Below are 23818 nucleotides of genomic sequence, written 5' to 3' on the forward strand. Positions count from 1 at the left end.
CAACAAGCTGGTAGAGGGMGGCAAGGTGYGATTGGGCCAGGTACGTCCAGGTGTCAGGCCAGGGTGTCTTCAGTCACAGTCCAAGAGCCTCAGGCCTCAGGAGACCGAGAAAGAGAAAAGATGAGGGTTAGCGAGAGCATGTCTAAGACCATAGTACACCACATACACCTGGGGGGGTAGAGAATAATCCATAGTGTTGCTGTTGACACTGGATAATCTGACTAACACACACCTGTTTGACCTCACTGTGATACTGTAGACCTACATATGTTACTTTTCTGAGTCAATTCAGGTAGCKCTTAATGTCCTGCATTTGTGTTAACCATGGCAACCAGCATTGTAAATAAAGAGATGTGCAGAAAGGAAATCCTCTGGGCCTCTGGGTCTTTGGATCCTTTCCCCTTAATGTATTTTTCATGTCAGCCAGGGCCATTTTTTTTAAAGAAACACAATTTATTTTAATCTCTAGTTGAGTAAGGTTTCTATTGCTTCAGTCCTTGTATATTTTTCAATTCTTGTTACCTGGTATATAAACAACAAKAATGGAGAACCACAAGGASAATAAGGTGAGGAAGCAGTCCATGTCAGCCAGGCCCWTCTTTTTAAAGAAACACAATTCATRTCAATCTCTAGTTGAGTGTATATGAACAGATTCATATATATGAGACTTCATGTTGCTAAAATGCTGTCAGTTCCACTRTAAAATGCAACAATGTTTCACACACATTYTTTWKAAAAATATGGCTAACACCAAGCGCCCTGCATTAGAAATCACAGTTCCACTCACCAGATGATGATCATTTGAACTTCTTGATTTAAAGTTGTTCTTGAAAAGGGAGAAGTTAACAAATTAGCAACAACATCCTCTTTGATAACACCTGCTGCAGCAGCTGCAGCTGKAAACTAGCCGACAACAAAAGCAAGTTAGCTAGACTGTGGGAAAACTACTGCTCCCTATTGCGCAGTGACCTGTTGGCCTTTAAGAAGGCAGAAGTGTCCATTTTTWAAATATTTTAAAATATATTTTTTAACGGCCTCACCCATTAACTCAAAATGTGATCAGTTGATTCCACTGTCACTCCAAAATGTTGTCCTAGTACAGTTCTTCTTCTGTGGATTTTATATGGCGGTTGGCAACCAACTTTAAGGTGCATTACTGCCACCAACTGGACTGGAGTGAGGACCAGGTCTAAATCCTTCCCAATAATCTRGTCTCCCTAAGGAAACGAAATACATAATTAAATACTACATCCCCTGAAAATTTCCCCAGCAGTCCACCCTCTCATTACTCCTTAAATCTAACAACAATCGCTCCCTTTCCCTCACATATTTATGGCACTGAAATAAAACATGTTCCACTGTTTCCATCTCCTCCTGACAATGATGACACCTCTGTCGGATGTTTCCCCACCAATTTCACTGTACTATTGAGCCTTGTGTGTCTCAGTCTCAGGGCTACATTCCTTCCTTCTCTCTCGGCCTGAGGGCCTCCCTGCCCCCACCTTTTCCTGGATCTTATACAGGTGTCTTCCCTTTCTCTCCCTGTTCCACAACTCTTGACACTTGTTATCAAACACTGTTCTTATTAACCCCTTGGCTTCTGCTTTACTGATTGATTGCAATCATGGTCTTGYATTAGACTGCTGGAGTACAAAGTGRTGGAGTACAGAGCCAAAACAACAACAAAAATGTCACTGTCCCAACAATTACCGAGGGCACTCTATGAATGCCACCAGGAGAAAGACAGAACAAACAAAAGCCAAACAGAAATATGCTGCTGAAATGAACAAGGAGGCAGTAAATTCAGACTGATCACTGTAATTTATACCATACACTTTGAATTTAAATAATGTTGAAGTACTAACTAACAATATGGTCCTCAATAAAATTGAAGGGACTTAAAACACTGTATAAGTTTTACTTGTGTATTTTGAAAATAAACCAAAATCTAAAATAAAGATGTCAATTTGTTGGTCTACATGCCATTTTAATAACAATGCAGCTATTGGAGTAAACRTATTTTGGGTTGTGTTCCAGACCACCTAAAGCGAGACCAATTCAAGACCAAGAGCGGAAGGGGGGGTAAGACCGAGTCAAGATCAAGACTGGGAGGGGGACAAGCGGTCAGAAAACGAGTCAAGACCGAGACCAGAAAAAAATTACAGGACTGAAATGATACAATGACTATGTTAAAGCGTAGACTGTCAGCTTTAATTTAAGGGTATTTTCATCCATATCGGGTGAACCGTTTAGAAATTACAGCACTTTTTGTACATAGTCCCTCCATTTTAGGGGACCAAAAGTATTGGAACAAATTCACTTATGTGTATTAAAGTAGTCAAAAATGTAGTATTTGGTCCCATATTCATAGCATGCAATGATTACATCAAGTTTGTGATGCTAGAAACTTGTTGGATGCATTTGCTGTTTGTTTTGGTTGTTTCAGATTATTTTGTGGCCAATAGAAATTAATAGTAAATAATGTATTGTGTCATTTTGGAGTCACTTTTATTGTAAATAAGAATATAATATTTTTCTAAACACTTCTACATTAATGTGGATGCTACCATGATTACAGATAGTCCTGAATGAATCGTGAATAATGAGTGAGAAAGTTACAGGCCCACAAATATCATACCTCCTCCAAAAAATGTCTTGGAGGTATTATATTTGTGCGTCTAACTTTCTCACTCATCATTATTCACTATCCGTAATCATGGTAGCATCCACATTAACATATAAGTGTTTAGAAACATATTCTATTGTTAATTACAATAAAAGTAACTCCAAAATGACACAATATATTATACAGGCAAACATATTGACAAAAGTCACCTTGTCCTAGAGAGATTTACACYGTTATCAACACGTCATTCCAGGGTAAGCTTACACGAAACACAGCTGTTATTTTAATTGTTTCTAAATTCCCCTATGGGAAAAAATGAATGGTGGAAAAACGATTGGAACCATTTCCTTGTTTGACTGCTAGGTTTTATGGGTATTATGACTCAGACTGCCAGCAGCATACCACCCTGCATCCCACTGCTAGCTTGTTTCTGAAGCTAAGCAGGGTTGGTCCTGGATGGGAGACCAGATGCTGCTAGAAGTGGTGTTGGAGGCCCAGTAGGAGGCACCCTTTACTCTGATCTAAAAAAAATATCCCAATGCCCCAGGGCAATTGCCCTGTGTAGGATGCTGTCTTTCAGATGGGATGTTAAATGGGTGTCCTGACTCTCTGTGGACACTAAAGCTCCCATGGCACTTATTGTAAGTGGTGTCCTGGCTAAATTCCCCAGGTTGTTGCTGTAATTGAGAATGTGTTCTCAGTCAACTTACCTGGTAAAATAGGGGTTAAATAAAAATACTGTGGTATGCTATGCGTGCTTCCCTGAACCAAGAACTCATCTGATTGGRAGAGTAGGCAGGCCTTATGACTTTGTGGCTGTGGTAACTTAAGATGACCGGTTAGCATACATATGGCTAATGTGTGCCAGGTTATCTGATGGGACCAGCTACAATGTACCGTTCTATCAAGCGCAAGTAAATCAACTATTTTAATTAGCTGATGCACATTTTGAGACCTGAGAAACTTAAAACTGTTTCTAGTGTTCGCAAGTATGGCCCCAATTGGTTTTGGTTAAAACATGTTCAAATGTTTTGTTTACTTAAAAATATGCTTAATTGTGACAAATGTTTTCTGCAATGTGATCAACCTGTGACTGAATTCATTCAAGCCTTTGTTGTGCAGTTAGTGATCTACTGTAAAAACGGCTAGCTGGAGCTCATCTGAACGGTCGGTTGTGAATGCCCTCACCCGTTAGTGCTTAATGCTGACATGTTTTGGTTCTGCCTACTATAGTGCTGTCCGGTTATATTCATGATGTTGAGGCCRATCACTGCACTCTTGATGGTCACCACCACACACATGAGCGCTGACAGAGCTTTTCCATTTGAAGATGTTCATATATTTGTGGTTCTGAAAAAGGGAGAGACAATGCAATCATCAGGAACAATTTACAAGATACTAAGAGATACATATATGCAAATCAAAAATAGACATGCAAAACTATAAATATATATCAGGATGTGTAAGCATATGCCCTGATAACAGCATATCAACAAATGCAATCATTTTACAGGCTAACACAGGGATATTCACACATCAGCAATTTAAACAGAGAGGGAGAGAGAACTAAGACTAGGGCTATTGATTTATGGCCCRCTCTGGCCTGGCTACAGCTCTTATGAGGCATTTAGTAAATGCGCATGTGCCGGGGCACGAGAGCTGCTATACATTACAGAAGTAGCACGTAAACAATATAACTATTGCTATATCCCTTAATAATGAGTATGCTAGTTGCACTCAATAAATACTCTTGTAGCAATGACTAAACAATACTAAATGGACGAGGTAGCATGCATGGGGTAAATACAACCAGACAGTGAATGTAAGTAAACACGCATTAAAATGAAGTGTCGGGGCGGGCCCTGGAGTGCGTAAACGTCCTGATTGGTTGGAATYGGCTGATGAACACGAATCATATTGAGAGGACCGTTTTTTAATGTCCTCTCAATATGATTCGCGTTGTTATATATATATATATATTTTTTTTTTACATATAGGCCTACTGTAGGTCCAGCCTTAAACGCAAATAACATAATTTGTAACGTTTTGCTGAGGAATTTCCCTGTGCCTTTCTATACCCAAATACATCTAATCTAAAATAAAACTGCCACAGACTTTATCAGGTGACTATTTTTTCCCCATGATTTTCCCATTTATTTACCAACCTCTCGACTGTGATTGGTTTAATACTTTGATTGACTCCAAAAAAAATCACACTCTGATTGGCACAGAGCATTTCTCAAAACGAAAACTTCCTGTTTGCCTGAAAATTGACCAAACTCGTATTTTATAACYCGGACGCATACGGCTCTTTCGCTTAAGTTGACTTTTATCAAAATGAGATTTAAATGTATTTACAGCATTGTTTTACTCGCAGTAGTCTCTAATTTATCAGCACATTGCGAGTTTCAGACTCTCGCACATTTAAAACCGCAAGCCAACGACAAGACTCAGGGAAGAGCTGTASTGGAACTTCTGAGACGTCTACTTGGAAATAGATCTCGTGAGTTCATAGTGTCCGTSAACAGAACTTTATCCAATGATAATTTGGAAGTGTGTGAGCTCCGGTCGGCGAAAAACAATAAAATCATAGCCACAGGCAGCACTGGGGTGGCAGTCGCCTCTGGGATTTACAACTACTTAAAATACTTCTGTAATTGTCACGTATCGTGGTCAGGTAATCAACTAAACATTCCTCGCCCTTTGCCGCAACTCACAGGCGTACTGCGCATCAGCACCCAACACAGGTAAGTGAACGAAACTTTATGCGGCGATAGTACAGTCRTCACAGGATGAAATAGGGCAACCTGGGCTCATAGACTAGACGTAYCATAGTAAACACAAGACACTCAAATTAGACGTACCTAGTCAGTTGTACAACTGAATGCCTTCAACTGAAATGTGTCTTCCGCATTTTACCCAACCCTTCTGAATCAGAGTATGATATGTTATGATTGGTATGGTTACATACGAGAAATGGTTACATAAGGTTATGGTTACTAACCCAAAGGTTGCAAGTTTGAAACTCATCACAGATATTTTTTGTAAATTATTAACTACTRATTACTTTTTAGCTACTTTGCAACTACTTAGCGTGTTAGCTAACCCTTCCCCTAACSTTAACCATTTTATCTAACCCCAGAGGTGGGACCAAGTCATTGTTTTACAAGTCACAAGTAAGTCCCAAGTCAAGACAGGCAAGTCCGAGTCAAGTCTCAAGTCCAAAATTTTGAGTTTCGAGTCCTATAATGTGCTCTTTACCAAATGAAATACCATTTCATATTTTGAACAAGAGTAATAGTTAGTATATTACATTTACACAAATCATGAATGCTTTTAAAAATATCTATATATTTATTACTTTCCAAATAAACGTTATATTTCAATGGAAATACATAGGTAGCCATGAGAAAGACACTCACCCCCCCAATAGTAATCGACTATCAAGGATCGCTATCGGGCGATGTAGGCTTGTACACAATCGCCCAACCTTAACACACACACACACACTCTGTGTGATTACAGTAGGCTAACGTATGTCAATGGTTTTAGGAACAACAGTAACATCAGGCAGGATTTAGGCTACCAACTGCCTAGCCAGTTGTAGCTCAATATTGGATGAAATGATCACGTTCCCGCACTGACTGACTGTGTGGAGACTCATTGATTTAATGTTACGTTAGCCTACATGATATACTAGTAAAGTAATAAAATGTATAGCTGTTGGCTATATTAGCCACGACTTACCGTTCTTTGTGCAGCTTCAAATGTCAAACAAAGCTGGAAATTGTTGCGCCTCCATCTGTAATTTTCTTCCTGCATGTTTTGCAAGTTGCAATCTGTTTTTTGTTGATTCAGCGTCGTCTTTATATCCGAAAATAATAATTTGGGGTATCATCTTTACAAGGGCTCCATCTGAATTCACCCACCGACGTTCCTCTGCACTGCCACGCACAACTTTTTCTCAGCAGGGACAATTTGATTGGCTGCTGTCCTATTCAAACTGTAATCCATTAAATGAAGACTTGATGCGCTGCACACATTTTAATAGCATCATATTTAATATTTGGMCTTGGGGAGGTCGAGTCATAAGGTCCAAGTCAAGTCACGAGTCATTGGTGTTCAAGTCAGTCGAGTTGCAAGTCATCATATTTGTGACTTGAGTTCTACTCGAGTCCAAGTCATGTGACTCGAGTCCACACCTCTGGCTAACACTAACCACAACCCTAACACTTTAACCTAACTCCTAAACATAACCCTAACTAACGTTAGCCAGCTAGCTGACGTTATCCACCTAGCTAGAATTCGTATCATGTCATACGTTTGTTTCAACATATTGTATGTTCTGCAAAATCATAACATATTGTATGTTTAGAAAATTCGTAACATATAATATGAATTGTAAATCGCAACATATCATATGAAATTGGTGATGGACATCCACAAATGATTACATACCATACATACGAAATGGAGTGTCTGGCATTTACGTACAGAATAATGTGAAATGCTTTGAGACCAGGTTGCAGCGGGATGTAACAATGTATGCAGAACTCAATGGCATATTGTGCATTATCAATATAATTTGCATCTTACACATGTTTTGACTTTAACAAATTCTAATATCTCAAATAGGGCCTATCTTTTATTGACTGGTTGGTATTGTCAATTTATGTTTAGAAGCTTGAAAAGGCTGCTCAGATATGGAAATCTAGTTCTACCACAAATATGAGAATGCTATGCAGGGCATACATACAGCCTTTAGAGCCATTGGCTTGTTATGATCTCCTAGTGGGATCCTTTTGGAGCAGTGAGCAAGTTACTTCATTCATAGACGCTAACTATCTTTAGTGCTTATTGATGAAGATATCTTCTTCCCGGGGGACTTTTGTTAAGAGCCCAGACGCTCAGTCCGAAGGTGAACACACATTGCTTGCGGTACAGTTTTTGGAAAGATAAGGAACCGCAAAGTATAGTAAATGTAAAATTAAGAGTGTAATGTTTGGATTCAGTCTTGTCAGGTGAACTGTTGTGTCCTCAACTTTTTAGTTTAATGTTCCCATAATCTCCAAACTATTCCCTTTTCATTGCTACCTGGTTATGCATATGTTTTCCAGATTTTCTTCTGTAAGAAACATTTCAATTTTGCCATAGGKCGATTCTCACGAATGCAAGAGGTTTTAAGAGTACATTCTTGTGCCAATGGCTTGGGAGACCTGAGTTGAGTCCCGCACGAAGCATTGCAATGTAGCCATTCGCTACATTGGAGTCAGAAGTGGGATATGGCTGCCATGAGGCCATCAGAAAAGCACGTACATGAGAGTGACTTGCTATTGTTAAGCATGGGGACACGCTCCTCCTGTATGGAGAGCAGTGGTGTGTATTCKTTCATYGATGCCAAGGGAAGCCAGGTATCTCCCCAAAAATTGACAATGAATAAAATCATTTGTCTTTAGTCTGTTTCCTAATTTTCCTTCAATTCGCAAGAGGCTGAATGTACAGTATCTCACTGGAGAAAGCATCTGAGATACMCTGTCTCAGTATTGTTCGGTCGATAGGCTGTTGGTTGACTAAGATCTTTTTTTAGTCAAGCAGTCTAAAATATATAGATTTTATGATATGAGACATCTGTCTGATTCACGCCTGTCTCAGTGGACTAATCGATTGTGGAGGCCACGGGGATGGCACACAAGTATCACATTTACTGTTAATTCCCATAATTTCTAATGTACAATGTTTGCTTGGTTACGGTAATTTCTGTTAATGCATTCAATATATTATTTAGTCTTTTACCGTTCTRATTGTCGAAGTGGACAAGTTGTTTGTGGACCGCACAACCTAAGCTYCACTTGTGAGGAACAAGTTTTGGTTTATTTCATTCCATTTAGGAGTCGATTTATTCATTATTGTTTGTTTGTAGCGCTCCTGTCAATGTTGAGTAAGGACGCGCACCTGATTATCTATAAAAGTAGGCCTGGGCTACCTGGCCTGCGTGCAAATGTAGACCTATAAATGTGCCCATTTGGGGATCTGATAGAATTWCTGATTGTCTTAACTCACCACCGCTGTGGAACTAATTATWKATTTTTTATTCACCTCAAACAGCAAGTAAACAAAGTCTGTTTTTACATCCATTGTGAATGACAATAGTTCCTCAACGTAGCCTATTTAAAAAATATTTGCAGCTCTCTTTCGATAACCACTCAGCATGAAAGGGGGGAAAAATGTCATTCTCTGCTCCYGTGGAAAGGTCGTAAAATAGGCCTAACTGATTACTTCTTATTAGGGATGGACGATATATCGGTGAACATATTGGAATCAGATGATATTAGCTAAAAATACCAACATCYGTATCGGCCCGATGTCTATTAACGCCGATGTGSAAAACTGATGTCAAAGTTGACGTGCATACCTATATAATGTAGATACATGACGTAACATTTTATGCAACACAGCATTCCTAACCTAGCCCACAATATCTGCTGTGTGGATRGAGCAGTCAACAAGTTGAGCAGTCATTTGAAAGAGTAAGAATTTCAGCGAGACAACTCAAAGGCYAAATCCATTAACGCCAAGATAATGGCATTCATTGCCCTTGACAATCAACCGTTCTCTGTTGTGATGTTGGCTTTCACCGACTGTTCGAGCACCGGTACACATGTTGCCCTACCGGAGTTACACAGTAATAGCGTCACTGCTATTAGCTTCACAACATACTATGGAACGCCGTTTTGGGGCTTTGCGTGTCAAAAAAGATGCATGTCAAATAACACTATTTGACGAGTCAAATAACAGTTCTATTATTGAATGTTGTGTGTTCTGAATTTGCACTTGCAATCCAAGCGCCACCACTACTATCAGTAGCGCTGTCAAAGCTGTACGAAAAAGTCTGCAAACACAGGCCACGAACGATATGTTTACAATACCGTGTTGGTAATAAAGCATTATTTGTTTGACCGCAACTTCTGGGGTAGCTAGCTTTAGCTTGGTACCTAGCTAGCACCAATACAACCAGCCTGAAAACAATGACCAGTAGAAATTGCAGTCATTTTCATTATTCTTAGCAATGTTTTAGGAATCCTTGTGAGTAAGTATTAGCTAGGTAGCCACTTGTTTTCACCGATTGAAGTTCAGTTCATGGAAATAAATAGCTAGCCAGCTACTTAACCCTGTTGCCCAAAGCTAACTTTTATAAGCAGCCAGCTAGCTTCATCTGGCTAGTGAGGCTTGACTGGGTTATGTGTTGTGAAGCTAGCCACAATAAGGATTAGGCAATAGTGGAATTTGCGGTTTGCCTTCCAAAAATAAGTACCTATTTGAAAGTGATGCAGAAGGTTACAATTGGTGGAATTGTAACCAATTGTGGCTCAATTCAGTTGTTTCAGAGTCCCGCAATAAGAGCTATGACGCCAATGTTCTCTGGGTGTCACTGAGTAGGCTGATACCCCATGTCATTGATCCACAATCCATAGGTAAGGCTGTACATTTAAATAAGTATACCCCCAATGCAATTCTAAAGTATAATACATTGTGTGATTAAACAACCTCGTTTAGCATGTTCTATTAAATTATGGCATAATTCTACTATTTGTATTCATTTGCAACACTGTCAATGACATACTTTTATTTTGAAGGCTAACCGCAAATTCCACTATTGTGGCTAATCCTTATTGTGGCAAGCTTCACAGATGGGTCTAACCACCATTAATCAAATAAGAACGGTCTTATAAATTAGGGTTATTTTAGATCATGACACCTAGCTATATAGTTAGCTAGCTAACGTAACTATATAGGGCTACTGAAACAGATTGTATTTTGCTATGTTTCGGGGGAAGAACATTGTTTGCATCCATGAGCTAGCTAGCTTTTTTGTTCGCGACAACTTTACCAGCGTCATAGCATAACGTATTGATGAATTGTTGTTGACATTGAAATATGAGTGATGGTGTAATCAATGTGTAATAACTACATAAAAAATGAATGAACGCGTTAAATTATGTGATGTGGCAGTCATATTCAGGTCCTGATTGGTCAAAAACAAATAACACACTATTTGACACGCAAAGACCCAAACTGAGTGCCATAGAGAGAAAGCCTGGTTGAGAATGAAACGACTGAACAAATGAACCACGAAACAGCACAGCAAGTAAGTGAAAGAAATAGGTTTTGATTGTTTTACTGGTAATGGGACATACGTAAATGCCAAAAAAAATACTTTTTGGTCAGTGTGGTGTGTGTAACCTTTAGTTAACTAGGCAAGTCAGTTAAGAAACAATTCTTCTTTACAATGACTGACTACCCCGGCCAAACCCGTACAATGCTGGGCCAATTGTGCGCTGCCTCTGGGACTCCAATCACGGCCGGATGTGATACAGCCTGGATTCGAACCAGGGACTAGTGATGTCTCTTGCGCTGAGACGCAGTGCCTTAGATGCTGCATCCGTGTGTGTGTGTTAACTATTATAACTGCACTAGAATGCTTAAAAGGCCACTAAAATGTTAAATATCGGTTATCGATATCGTTTATTTGGAAAGGAAAATATATATCGAGTATCGGCCAAAAATGTAATATCGGTGCATCACTACTTCTTATTCCTTGCGCACATTCCTACAGCTATGTCTGTCGCAGGAAACTCTGAGGGCCCAGAATATTTTATACAATGTTGCAAGTTTGCTCAAGCTTCAGGCCTGACCCAACATAATAGTGGATACAATGTTTCAAGTTCTTTGCAGACGGGCCATGAGTAGCCAATGTGATGTATAGGATATTTACATTTCATCAGGATATTTTCTACCTGCGGGCTGCAATGTTTTTATTTGTTGGCTCTATGTAGGCTATTTTTACATCGTTGGCAATGGCAATATAAGTTACTTTTAGAATTTTGATTAACCACATGATGATTTTGAGATACATAGACTTTATTATAAATTAAACTGTTCTACAAAAATGTGCATATAAAAATCATAACTCGCACACAGATTGGTAGAAATGGTAAGATAAATTGGCACTCCAAATGGAAAAGGTTGCCGACCCTTGGTGTAGCCTATTTGGAACGTAACAGCAGTGGCATAACAGCAGAATCTGCAAAGGCCAGTAGTAGCAGGAGGAAGAGATTTGGTAACAGTTGTTTTGTTTTTTTTTACATTTTTTGTTAGTCTATCTTGATCTCTGGCTCCCTCCAGTCATTTGTGTCTTAATTATTTAATCAGTGTGCTTAAAGAATCAGAGAAGTTCAGTAGCCTACATATAGTTTATTTTATTAAAACACGTAGGGTGTGTCTATATAGGGAAAAATAAATAAAAAACAGACAGAGAAATCCGTACCATGGACAGATGTATCATATGTAGCTTACGTTGATTGGACTAAATAGTTTCTGGTATCTTAGTTGTGACTGTATTATACTAAGCATAGATGATTTGATGATGTTGAAATGGTGTTGGAATAGTGGAGGCAGCTCCTGTTTTCTTTGCGATTTTGCAACTCTGTGGTTCTAAATCAATAGTTGTTTAGTAGTCCGAAAATGTCTCAAACATTAACTTGCTTGACSAGTCTGTAGTAGGTCATGTAACTGTTTGTTTGTGGACTTCACCMGACAGATGTTGCTCTCCGATTTTGTGATGAAACAAAGGTGTGGTTGAATTTATTCTGCCACTTTGTCTRCTTACTGTCTCGGCCGTAGGCCTATATATCATGGTGGCAAGGGATATGAACTAACAGGTTAAAGAGCAAACCATGTAATTATCACAACACAGGTTGTAATGTGGCTTTTTTCCTGGCTTGGCTTCCTCATTGATTTTACTCATGCACCGCTACAGACGGGGAGGATAGTGTAACGACCCCTGCCTACAGTGCCTTGCAAAAGTATTCATCCCCTTGGCATTTTTCCTATTGTTTTTCCTATTTTGTTGCATTACAACCTGTAATTTAAATTGATTTTTTATTTGGATTTCATGTAATGGACATACACAAAATAGTCCAAATTGGTGAAGTGAAATGAAAACAATAACTTGTTTAAAAACATTCTAAAAAACGGAAAAGTGGTGCATGCATATGTATTTGCTATGAAGCCCCTAACTAAGATCTGGTGCAACCAATTACCTTCAAAAGATTGCACACAGGTGGACTTTAAGTGTCACATGAGCTCAGTGTATATATACACCTGTTCTGAAATGCCCCAGTCTGCAACACCACTAAGCAAGGGGCACCATGAAGACCAAAGAGCTTTCKAAACAGGTCAGGGATGAAGTTGTGGAGAAGTACTGACCTGCCAAGAGAGGGCCACCCACCAAAGCCCACAGACCAGGCAAGGAGGACATTAATCAGAGAGTCAACAAAGAGACCAAAGATAACCCTGAAGGAGCTGCAAAGCGGAGATTGGAATATCTGTCCATAGGACCACTTATTAAATATTTTACCTTTTTATTTAACTAGGCAAGTCAGTTAAGAACAAATTCTTATTTACAATGACGGTCTAGGAACAGTGGGTTAACTGCCTTGTTCAGGGGCAGAATGACAGATTTTTTATCTTGTCAGCTCGGGGATTCGATCTAGCAACCTTTCGATTACTGGCCCAACGCTCTAACCACTAGGCTACCTGCCGCCACATCCACTTTAAGCCGTACACTCCACAGAGCTGGGCTTTACAGAAGAGTGGCCAGAAAAAAGCCATTGCTTAAAGAAAAAAAATAAGCAAACGCGTTTGGTGTTTGCCAAAAGGCATGTGGGAGACTCCCCAAACATATGGAAGAAGGTACTCTGGTCAGATGAGACTAAAATTGAGCTTTTTGGCCATCAAGGAAAARGCTATGTCTGGCGCAAACCCAACACCTCCCATCACCCTGAGAACACCATCCCCACAGTGAAGCATGGTGGTGGCAGCATCAGGGACTGGGAAACAGGTCAGAATTGAAGGAATGATGGATGGCTCTAAATACAGAGAAATTCTTGTGGGAAACCTGTTTCAGACTTACAGAGATTTGAGACTGGGATAGAGGTTCACCTTCCAGCAGGACAATAACCCTAAGCATACTGCTAAAGCAACACTCTAGTGGTTTAAGGGGAAACATTTTAAATGTCTTGGAATGGCCTAATCAAAGCCCAGACCTCAATCCAATTGAGAATCTGTGGTATGACTAAATATTGCTGTACACCAGCGGAACCCATCCAACTTGAAGGAGCTGGAGCAGTTTTGCCTTGAAGAATGGGCAAAAATCCCAGTGGCTAGATGTGCCAAGCTTATAGAGACATACACCAAGAGACTTGCAGTTGTAATTGCTGCAAAAGGTGGCTCTATAAAGTATTGACTTTGGAGGGGTGAATAGTTATGCACTCAAGTTTTCTGTTTTTTTATCTCGTTTATTTCACAGTAGAAAATATTTTGCATCTTCAAAGTGGTAGGCATGTTATGTAAATCAAATGATCCAAACCCCTCAAAAAATAAATTTTAATTCCAGGTTGTATGGCAACAAAATAGGAAAAATGCCAAGTGGTGTGAATACTTTCGCAAGCCACTGTATGTAGTCTTGTCARGATCAATGCTCGTTCATTAAATCGGCAGACAATAGCGGTGAATGTGGAAAGAAAAATATTGCACATTTATGTTTGACCCTGCATGTGAAATATGTGCGTAGTCTCTCTCGGAGTGTCAGCATTTGCATATGACCAGTTCAGTGTTCTGGGCTCTCTTTCGCTGCTTTATGGCACAGTGAAAATTGGGGGGGTGAGAACAGAGCATTGTTACAATTGAGTTTTCCTTGTTTACCGTGAMGGCTGTAGACATTTGTGCTGTGGCTGGGCCCTTTTAAAGCGAAAATCAGTGGGACGTGATGAATGCAGTGTTGTTACAATTGAGTTTTCTTTGTTTATCGTGAGGGCTGTGGACATTTGTGCCCTTCAATTATCCATAGTGCATTAGTCGCACATCAGCTAACCCCAGCAATGTCATCATGTTAACASTGGTTGGATTGTAAAGCGCATGGCAAGCATGGGGCCGTTTTTCCCATGACACGACATTAACGGTGAAGTGTAAGTCAATTATGATTTGGCTGAAATCAGATGTTGAGCTCGAGCTTGTTCCCGGCTGAAAGCTTTCATCCAATGAATCTACAGGATKTGTATGACAAACGCTGGTGTCAAGGTCAGCAGCAGSATTAGTCTGTAGAACATACACTAGTTAGTGATTAGCCAACATTTTACTACTTTGTCCCCATCAATACGCACTCAAAGTACTATATCCACCCACCTACCCCACTTGTGTCAATAGATCATGCATACRAACCTTCACACACACTACCCACACTTAACAGGCACCAGTCAGTCACCCTCACCATCTCCTCCTTACTAATTTTCTCCAATTTAGACTTCAAGCTTTGCATAAACAATCAACTAAGCAGCTACAAGACCGAGAACTGCCTACTTATAACACACCATCTATTACCACAAGACACACACCATGTTTATGCCTCGCTCCAGTACACAGTGCATTCGGAAAGTATTCAGACCCCTTCACTTTTTCCACATTTTATTACTTTACAGCCTTATTCTAAAATTAATTAAATAGTGTTTTCCTCATCAATCTACACACAGTACCCAATAATGACAAAGCAAAAACTGATTTTTAATAAAAAATAAAATATATATAAGTATTCAGACCCTTTACTCAGTATTTTGATGGAGCACCTTTGGCAGCGATTACAGCCTTGAGTCTTCTTGGGTATGACACTACAAGCTTGGCACACCTGTATTTGGGGAGTTTCTCCCATTTCTTCTCTGAATATCCTCTCAAGCTCGGTCAGGTTAGATGGGGAGCGTTGCTACACAGCTATTTTCAGGTCTCTSCAGAGATGTTCAAGTCTGGGCTGACTGGGTCACTCAAGGACATTCAGAGTKTTGGCTGTGTGCTTAGGGTCGTTGTCCTGTTGGAAGGTGAACCTTTMCACCAGTCTGAGATCCTGAGCTCTCTGGAGCAGGTTTTCATCAAGGATCTCTCTGTACTTTGCTCCGTTCATCTTTCCCTCATTCCTGACTAGTCTCCCATCCCTGCCGCTGAAAAACATCCCCACAGCATGATACTGTCACCATGCTTCACCGTAGGGATGGTGCCAGGTTTCCTCCAGATGTGACGCTTGGCATTCAGGCCAAAGAGTTCAATCTTGGTTTCATCAAACCAGAGAATCTTGTCAGTCCTTTAGGTGCCTTTTGGCAAATTCCAAGCCGGCTGTCATATGCCTTTTACTGAGGAGTGGCTTCCGTCTGGCCACTACCATAAAGGCCTGATTAGTGGAGTGCTGCAGAGATGGTTGTCCTCATGGAAGGTTCTCCCATCTCCACAGAGGAGCTCTGTCAGTAACCATCAGGTTCTTGATCCCTGACCAAGGCCCTTCTCCCTCGATTGCTCAGTTTGGCCGGGCAGCCAGCTCTAYGAAGAGTCTTGCTGGTTCCAAACTTCTTCCATTTAAGAAAGATGGAGGCCACTGTGTTCTTGGGGACCTTCAATGCTGCAGAAATGTTTTTGTATTCATGTRTAATCAATTGAATTTACTACAAGTGGACTCCAATCAAGTTGTAGAAGAAACATCTCAAGGATGATCAATGGAAAAAGGATGCACCTGAGCTCAATTTCGAATCTCATAGCAAAGGGTCTGAATGCTTATGTATTTGTTATATTTGTTATATTTGTTGTATTTGTTTTGGAAGAATGTCAACCTGTTTTTCGTTTTGTCATTGTGGGGTATTGTGTGTAGATTGAGGATATATTTTTATTTATTTAATCAATTTTAGAATAAGGCTGTAACGTAAGAAAATGTGGAACAAATCAAGGGGTCTGAATACTTTCTGAATACACTGTACTTATTTGCTCATCACGAAGTCAAGGAAAGATTTAGCGAAGGTGACTTGCGCTGGTGCTGAGCTTGATGTTGATGTCACTGCAGATGTTAATGGGATCGGTTGATGTCACTGCAGATGTTAATCGAACACACAGGTCGGTCAAGTTAGCCTCTGCAGTAGTTAGTTGGCTAGCTAACAGATAGATATGGTCCGGTAGCTAACTTAACGTAGCTAACATTTGCTTGCAAAGTTACAAATCACGTTGCCAGATAGCAGCAGGCTAATTACATTGATTTGCTTCGGAATGTTTAGCCAGCATATTATGAAAGTTAGCTAGATTTTGGTTTAGATAAACACTACGTTACCTCTGCTCGACTTCTTAGTAAGGTAACCAATGAAATGTTAKCCCAMCAGCCTGTGCTTGCTTGTAGTTTGCACATCCAGGTACTGAGCACCACACCATGACTAAACTTGACAGTTGTTGTGGACACAAAAATAAATAAACTCAGCAAAAAAWGAAACGTSCTCTCACTGTCAAATGCYTTTATTTTCAGCAAACTTAACATGTGTAAATATTTGTATGAACATAACAAGATTCAACAACTGAGACATAAGCTGAACAAGTTCCACAGCCGTGACAAACAGAAATMGAATAATGTGTCCCTGAACAAAGGGGGGGGGGTCAAAATCAAAAGTAGCCGTCAGTATCTGGTATGGCCACCAGCTGCATTAAGTACTGCAGTGCATCTCCTCCTCATGGACTGCACCAGATTTGCAAGTTCTTTCTGTGAGATGTTACCCCACTCTTCCACCAAGGCACCTGCAAGTTCCCTGACATTTCTGGGGAGAATGGCCCTAGCCCTCACCCRCCGATCCAACAGGTCCCAAATGTGCTCAATGGGATTGAGGACACGTTGTGTCCAGTGTAGCAACTAAACACCAATGTTTTCCCGACGTCCCAGTGTAGCTCCCTGGTAATGCCTTTCTTTTGTTTCTAGATTCAGGTACTATCAGAACGTATGCACTCAGAGCTACTCCACAGTGTGGTGGGACTGGCCACGATGGCAGAGAGAGATCGACTGGATGGCACTGAATGGCATCAATCTGCCTTTGGCATTTACTGGACAAGAGGCCTTGTGGCAAGAGGTAACGAGATCCCATAGTGTGTGTGTGTGTATGTGCTGAGGTGGAGCAAACTGGAATGCATATTACAACTAATATCCTACTAATAGGTGAGGGTAATGCCAGATAAAAGTGCAAAGTAATTTTTTGCTAACTTTTTCCTATTTAAACACACGTTGTCTTAAAACCGTATTGTATTTTAGAACAACTCTGACATCTAGCTGTTTTTGATGGATTAGGTGTACCTCTCACTGGGGCTGAACCAGACTGAAATTGACCACTTCTTCACTGGCCCCGCCTTCCTAGCCTGGAACCGTATGGGGAACCTGTTCCAGTGGGGCGGACCCCTACCACAGTCCTGGCATGTGAAGCAGCTCTACCTTCAAGTACTAACATTTTGATTGGTCTCCATACACACATTGATTCCCCCCTGCATTTGGAATAATAATGATATACATGTTGTATATTTCTTCTGTACACCAGTTCAAGATTTTAGACCGAATGAGATCCTTTGGAATGCTGCCTGTCCTGCCTGCTTTCTCTGGGATTGTGCCTCAGGGCATAGTCAGGTATGACTGCTGATTCAAACCCGTTTCATCAATCCATGGCTTCTGTTCAATTWTTTTGTTGGAATACAAAATAAATAGCCATTTGGCGGTATTTGAACCAGTTAAGATCAATGTGCTCGGCAACAATGTTTTCCTGGATTGTTCAGTCCTTGTTTGTTCCATTTCCCAGGCTCTTTCCGAAAGCCAACGTGACCAAACTGGCGCCCTGGAGCCATTTCAACTGCAGCTACTCCTGCGCATATACCCTGGACCCCCGTGACCCCCTCTTCCATTGGATCGGCTCCCTGTTCCTGTCCCAGCTGGTCAAYCAATTTGGCACAGACCACATCTACAACACAGACACCTTCAACGAGATGACGCCGACCTCCTCGGACCCCACCTACTTGTCCGCGGTCAGCCGCGCAGTCTTCGACACCATGACCTCTGGTGAGACGTGCATGCCGAACGACGCAACAAAAAAAACCGCTGTCTGTTAATTAGCTGACACTAGCTTTGTTACCCTCTAATGTTGTTAAGTAGTTTTTCTTCCGGGAATTCCGGCCACAACAGTGAGCAGATGTTAAAATGGCAGTATACATTGGGTCATAATTACTGTAATTGTCCTACTTTCATAACCCCAGGGTGCCCTGCCATAGTGCCACCTGTGGGGGGGTTGTACACAGACCTCTTGCCCATACTCCTAGCCATATCAAGAGCTCTGCTTTTCTTCTCTCACCCTAAAATCTTTTTTTGTCTCCAGTGGATCCCCAGGCCATTTGGCTGATGCAGGGCTGGCTCTTTGTGTTTGACACAGCATTCTGGAAGCCTGCCCAGATTCAGGCCCTTCTGCACGGAGTGCCCATCGGTCGGATGATCGTGCTGGACTTGTTTGCGGAGTCCACGCCGGCTTTCTCCTTAACCAAGTCTTTCTACGGCCAGCCCTTCATATGGTGCATGCTTCACAACTTTGGCGGCAACAGCGGGCTCTTTGGCACYGTGGAGAGCATCAACTCAGGGCCGTTCGACGCGCTCGCCTTCCCCAACTCCACCCTGGTTGGGCTCGGGCTGGCGCCGGAGGGAATCGAGCAGAACCCTGTGGTGTACGAGCTGATGAGCGAGTTGGCATGGCGCAAAGAGCCAGTCAACCTGGCGAAGTGGGTGTCACTGTATGCGGTTCGCCGCTACGGCAGCACCCARGAGAACCTGACGGCCGCCTGGAGACTGCTTTTTGGTAGCATTTACAACTGCACCGTGCCCCACTACAAGAACCACAACCACAGTCCGCTGGTGCACCGGCCCTCGCTGCACAAGACCACAGAGGTGTGGTACCAGCGGGCCGACCTGTACGAGGCCTGGAGGCTGTTGTACCAGTCGGCCTGGCCTCTCATGGCCCAAGAGACGTTCCGATACGACCTGGTGGACGTCACCCGGGAGGTTCTGCAGCTTCTCACCAACGACTACTACAGCGAYATCCGGGATGCCTTCCAGGCCCAGAAGCTTCCGGAACTCCTGACGGCGGGGGGTGTGCTGGTGTACGACCTCCTCCCCGAGCTGGAGCGCCTGCTGTCCAGCGACAGCCACTTCCTGCTGGGGACGTGGCTGGAGCAGGCACACTCCCTGGCCCTGGATGAGGCGGAGGCGCGGCTGTACGACATGAACGCCCGGAACCAGATCACCCTGTGGGGGCCCGAGGGCAACATTCTGGACTATGCCAGCAAGGAGTGGGGTGGCCTGATGGAAGACTACTATTCCCAGCGATGGAGCCTGTTTGTCAACACRCTGGTGGAGTGCCTGGAGAGAGGCCGACCCTTCAAGCAAGACGCTTTCAACCAGGCCGTCTTCCAGGTGGAGAAGGGCTTTGTTTTCAACAAGCGGAAGTACCCCTCCAAACCACAGGGTGACACCTACGACATAGTCAGCAGAATCTTCCTCAAGTATTATCCACAGGCTTTGGAGAGACTAAAGTGAGCCTGTCTGTAATCTGCCGAAAGACTTATCTCCTTTCACAGCGAGAAGAATGTCTCCCCCCCTCAATCACTTTTATGTAGAATGTACTCAGAGGCTCAAAATACCCTTTTATTTTGTAAATAATTATATTGTGGATTGTTGAGATTACTAGAYCAGCATACAAATGTACATATTGAAGATGAAACATCCAAACATATGTTAAATGTGTAAGGAAAAAGAACAATAACCTATGAKATTAAATAGAGAGTTCAGCAAAATCACATATTTTGATATTTGTTTTCTTAACTTCGAAGCAGTCTATGGACAAGGAGTGACTGCAATCCACTATTCGGTTTTGTTAAACTACCACTGCCAACAAATGGTAAAATGTGCKTTTTCAGAGCAAAAACGAATGTAAGTCAATCACCTTTGTTTTAAATGTAATGCCCAAATGATCTCTTAAATGGATTGTGTTYCTCAATTGCTTTCCAATTACTTGGTTTAAAAAAATTAAAGGGAGATGATTTGGGCAGGAAATTAGGCTGCTTTCAAGGTAAGGAAACTAATATTTAAATATATATTTCACTGTTAAGTAGCCTTGCTTGAGCCTTGGCATGCATTTCACTGACCACTCCCTAGGCCAAGTGCAGCTGTATTTGGCTCAATATCAAATCATTTCTGGGTAACAACTAAGTTTAAGCAGTTTTACATTAACATTTTATTTTATTTTTTATAAACAAATAGCTTTTTAGCACAACTATTTCTCAAGCAAACATTTTGCTAGGACTGTCTGGGAGTGGAACGGGGAAGGGAACCAGAGCGGTGCACCAATCACAGTTAGGATTGTGGAAGGAAGCAGAGGCCTAATGGTAGGGATATGTAACTTGAAAACTAACTGTTATTTGCAGAGGTTTGGAAGTCTCTTTTATTATTGGTCTAATAACTTATTTRGCCTCGATGAGACGAGCCAAAACACGAGGCGAGCCACAACCCATACAAAACCTGCTGAATAGAAGGTCCTGGGTTGTATTTTTCAACCAGCAACTATRGGGAAATAACACTGATCACATTTTTTTCACACTTTTACAGTGTTCTTTTCATCAGCCATTATACAAAAATTATACAGAACACAGGAACATTTTGACTGCACTGGGCCTTAAACTTAATTACTATAACCGGCATAGATTAATATATGACTTAATTGCACCATTAATTAATACACTGTGTACAAAACATTAGGAAAACCTGCTCTTTCACATGTTCAGTCTGTCATGGAAAGAGCAGTGTTTTTAATGTTTTGTATACTKAAGTGTATTATAGAGAGCAGTCCTTTCGGGGCCCACATAATTTATTTATGAATCCCATCATTGGATGTTTCAGTAGTTGGGTTTCCCAAGGGACTCCATAGGCCAGCATATCTGACCTAAGTTGTAAATATACAAAAAAGGAATTGCCCGGTAATGTGAATGTATCTTTCAAATTTTGGAATGTTTTCAAATCATTACTGTTCATGATATCGATAAGGGTACGGATTCCACCTTTGGACTGATGCAAAAGGCCGTCGTCCAGACAGCAAGGCATTATTGTGGAATGTTGGCGTATGGGCACGCCGTTTTGATTCCTAGTTACATTGTTTGTTTTTTAAATTTTGCGCAAAATAGAAATTGTGTGAGCAACAATGGGACCAAAGTGTAGTTTACATTTGTTTAAGGGATATACAGTATCAGTGAAGACTACCTCTTCCAGGGCAATAGCAGACACCATATGTCTCTCTATACTCAGCCAGGGGGCAGAAGAATCATGTCCTAACCAATTTAGGATGTGGCGAAATGCTAGTGCCTGGAAATACAATTGAAAGCTTGGCACGGATAGTCCTACGTCTTTCCTTATTTGTACCGCAATATGAATTTTATCCCAATAGACAGAAGGGGAGCCTTCTACTCCCAAATATTTTAAATGGGAACTATTGGGATTCCATAAYTAGAGATGGAGTCCTCCACCGGTGCCTTGAGAGGCAGTAGGACTGATTTTGATTAGATTAATTTTATAGCTTGAGCTCAATTCAGCTTKATCTATGATCTTCGATGCGTTAGGGAGCAATCAGAGGTGTACAGGTCTTTATAGAAGCGAGAGAATCTTGAAATATTTTGTGGTCTGATAGTAATTACCGTGTTTTCAGATTCAATAGTTGCTCATATCAGCCAATTGATCGTTACTACTTAGCTTGTTGGCCAGTAAACAACTGGGACGATTACCATGGAAATAATGGTTGAGTCTTACTCTATGGACGGCAAATTCTGCTCTTTGTCTAATCAATAAGTTAAGTTCTGTCTTGACTTTGGAAAAATGGCTACCTGGTCTAAAGAGAGTATGTGGKGAACGCTCTAACACAGTTAAAGAAATCCGATTTCTAAATGTTAATTGTGATTTATTCGATCCAAATGCAGTTGCCTTATTTTTAATAAAACCTTTGGTGGCATTCCATAGAATCCAGGGGTCATCGACTGCATTTTTTTTATTGGTCATTATGAATTAATATAATTGAATTTCAAATTGATCGAAGAATTCAGGATTTTGTAGTAAAGAAACGTTGAAACGCCATCTTGTGGCTCTTTTAGGAGATTCTGAAGTTGGCAGTAGTAAGTGTGGTGGTCAGACATGCTCATATGTTGAATTTCTATTTTCTTAATTAAATAAAATACAGGTGTAGATAATGGTATGAAATCGATTCGTGAGATTGATGTATGCCTGTTTGAGGAGAAAGTGTACTATTTTTCTTTAGGATTATGTGCTCGTCAGGCATCAATGAGGTTGTAATCAGAGAGTATATGCTGGAGAGCCTTGGTTGCATGTGGATTGTAGTTGGTTTTATTAGATTTCTCCCATGTCAAAAATGGCATTCATGTCTGTCCAAATAACCAGATGGAATTCAGTTAATTTTAACAATATGCTGTTCAGAGATATTTTTTTTTGCATCATATGAATTGAGCGTACACGTGAATAAAGGCTATTTTATTTTATCTTTCCATTATGAATACGTTTAAGGAAAGTGATTCCGCCTTCTTGGTCTTCGCCTTTATGCTCTGTGACTTACAAAATACATTACTTATAATCTTGTTTACAATTAAACATTTGAGGCATTCTAAGACGTTTCATGTGGAAGCGGCTTAGCGTGGCTTAACGACCTATAAAATCACTTTGGAGAATCTGAAAAGGGTCCATTTAAGAAATGTGTGCTTGCTTCAGCTGTAAAAAAAAAAAAAATCGTGGTAGTGCGTTATGCTATACTGAACAAAAATATAAACACAACATGCAACAATTTAAAATATTTTATTGAGGTACAGTTCATAAGGAAATCAGTCAATTTAAATCAATTAGGGCTGACCCCAATTAGTCGATTGTTTGATCGTTAGGCTGTTGGTCGCCCGAGATTTGTTTTAGTCGAGCAGTAACAAATATTTGCACCCATCTCAGTGAACTAATCCATTGAGCCTCCAGAGGCCAAAAACAAGCTCTGTTCCACCTCATCGCCATGTGCCTCCCAAATTTCTCTGTATAGCTCCACATTGACATGATTTGTTGCCGATCGGTGGCGGTGGTACATCCTGTATACACACAAACTCACTTCCTTGACAACAGCTCTGCACTACTCTGCGACGCACAAGAAGTATGAATGCCCTGACTTTTTCTTAGGCCATATCACCATAAATGCTGCATAGCCAATTATTAATTAAAAAATAATAATT

General features: G+C 41.0%; 1 protein-coding gene across 1 annotated transcript; it reads left to right on the forward strand.

Annotated features, from left to right (window-relative positions):
* The first annotated feature begins 4860 nt into the window (after positions 1 to 4860).
* Positions 4861 to 23036, forward strand: naglu (N-acetylglucosaminidase, alpha). The gene is made up of 6 exons (XM_024007919.2): positions 4861 to 5373; positions 17454 to 17601; positions 17817 to 17963; positions 18061 to 18146; positions 18316 to 18572; positions 18886 to 23036. Exons 1-6 carry the CDS (start codon positions 4964 to 4966, stop codon positions 20091 to 20093), a joined length of 2256 nt encoding a protein of 751 aa, XP_023863687.1. The 5' UTR covers positions 4861 to 4963; the 3' UTR covers positions 20094 to 23036.
* Positions 23037 to 23818: the final 782 nt, after the last annotated feature.

Source organism: Salvelinus sp. IW2-2015, linkage group LG18 (genome assembly GCF_002910315.2).
Source record: "Salvelinus sp. IW2-2015 linkage group LG18, ASM291031v2, whole genome shotgun sequence".
NCBI lineage: Eukaryota > Metazoa > Chordata > Actinopteri > Salmoniformes > Salmonidae > Salvelinus > Salvelinus sp. IW2-2015.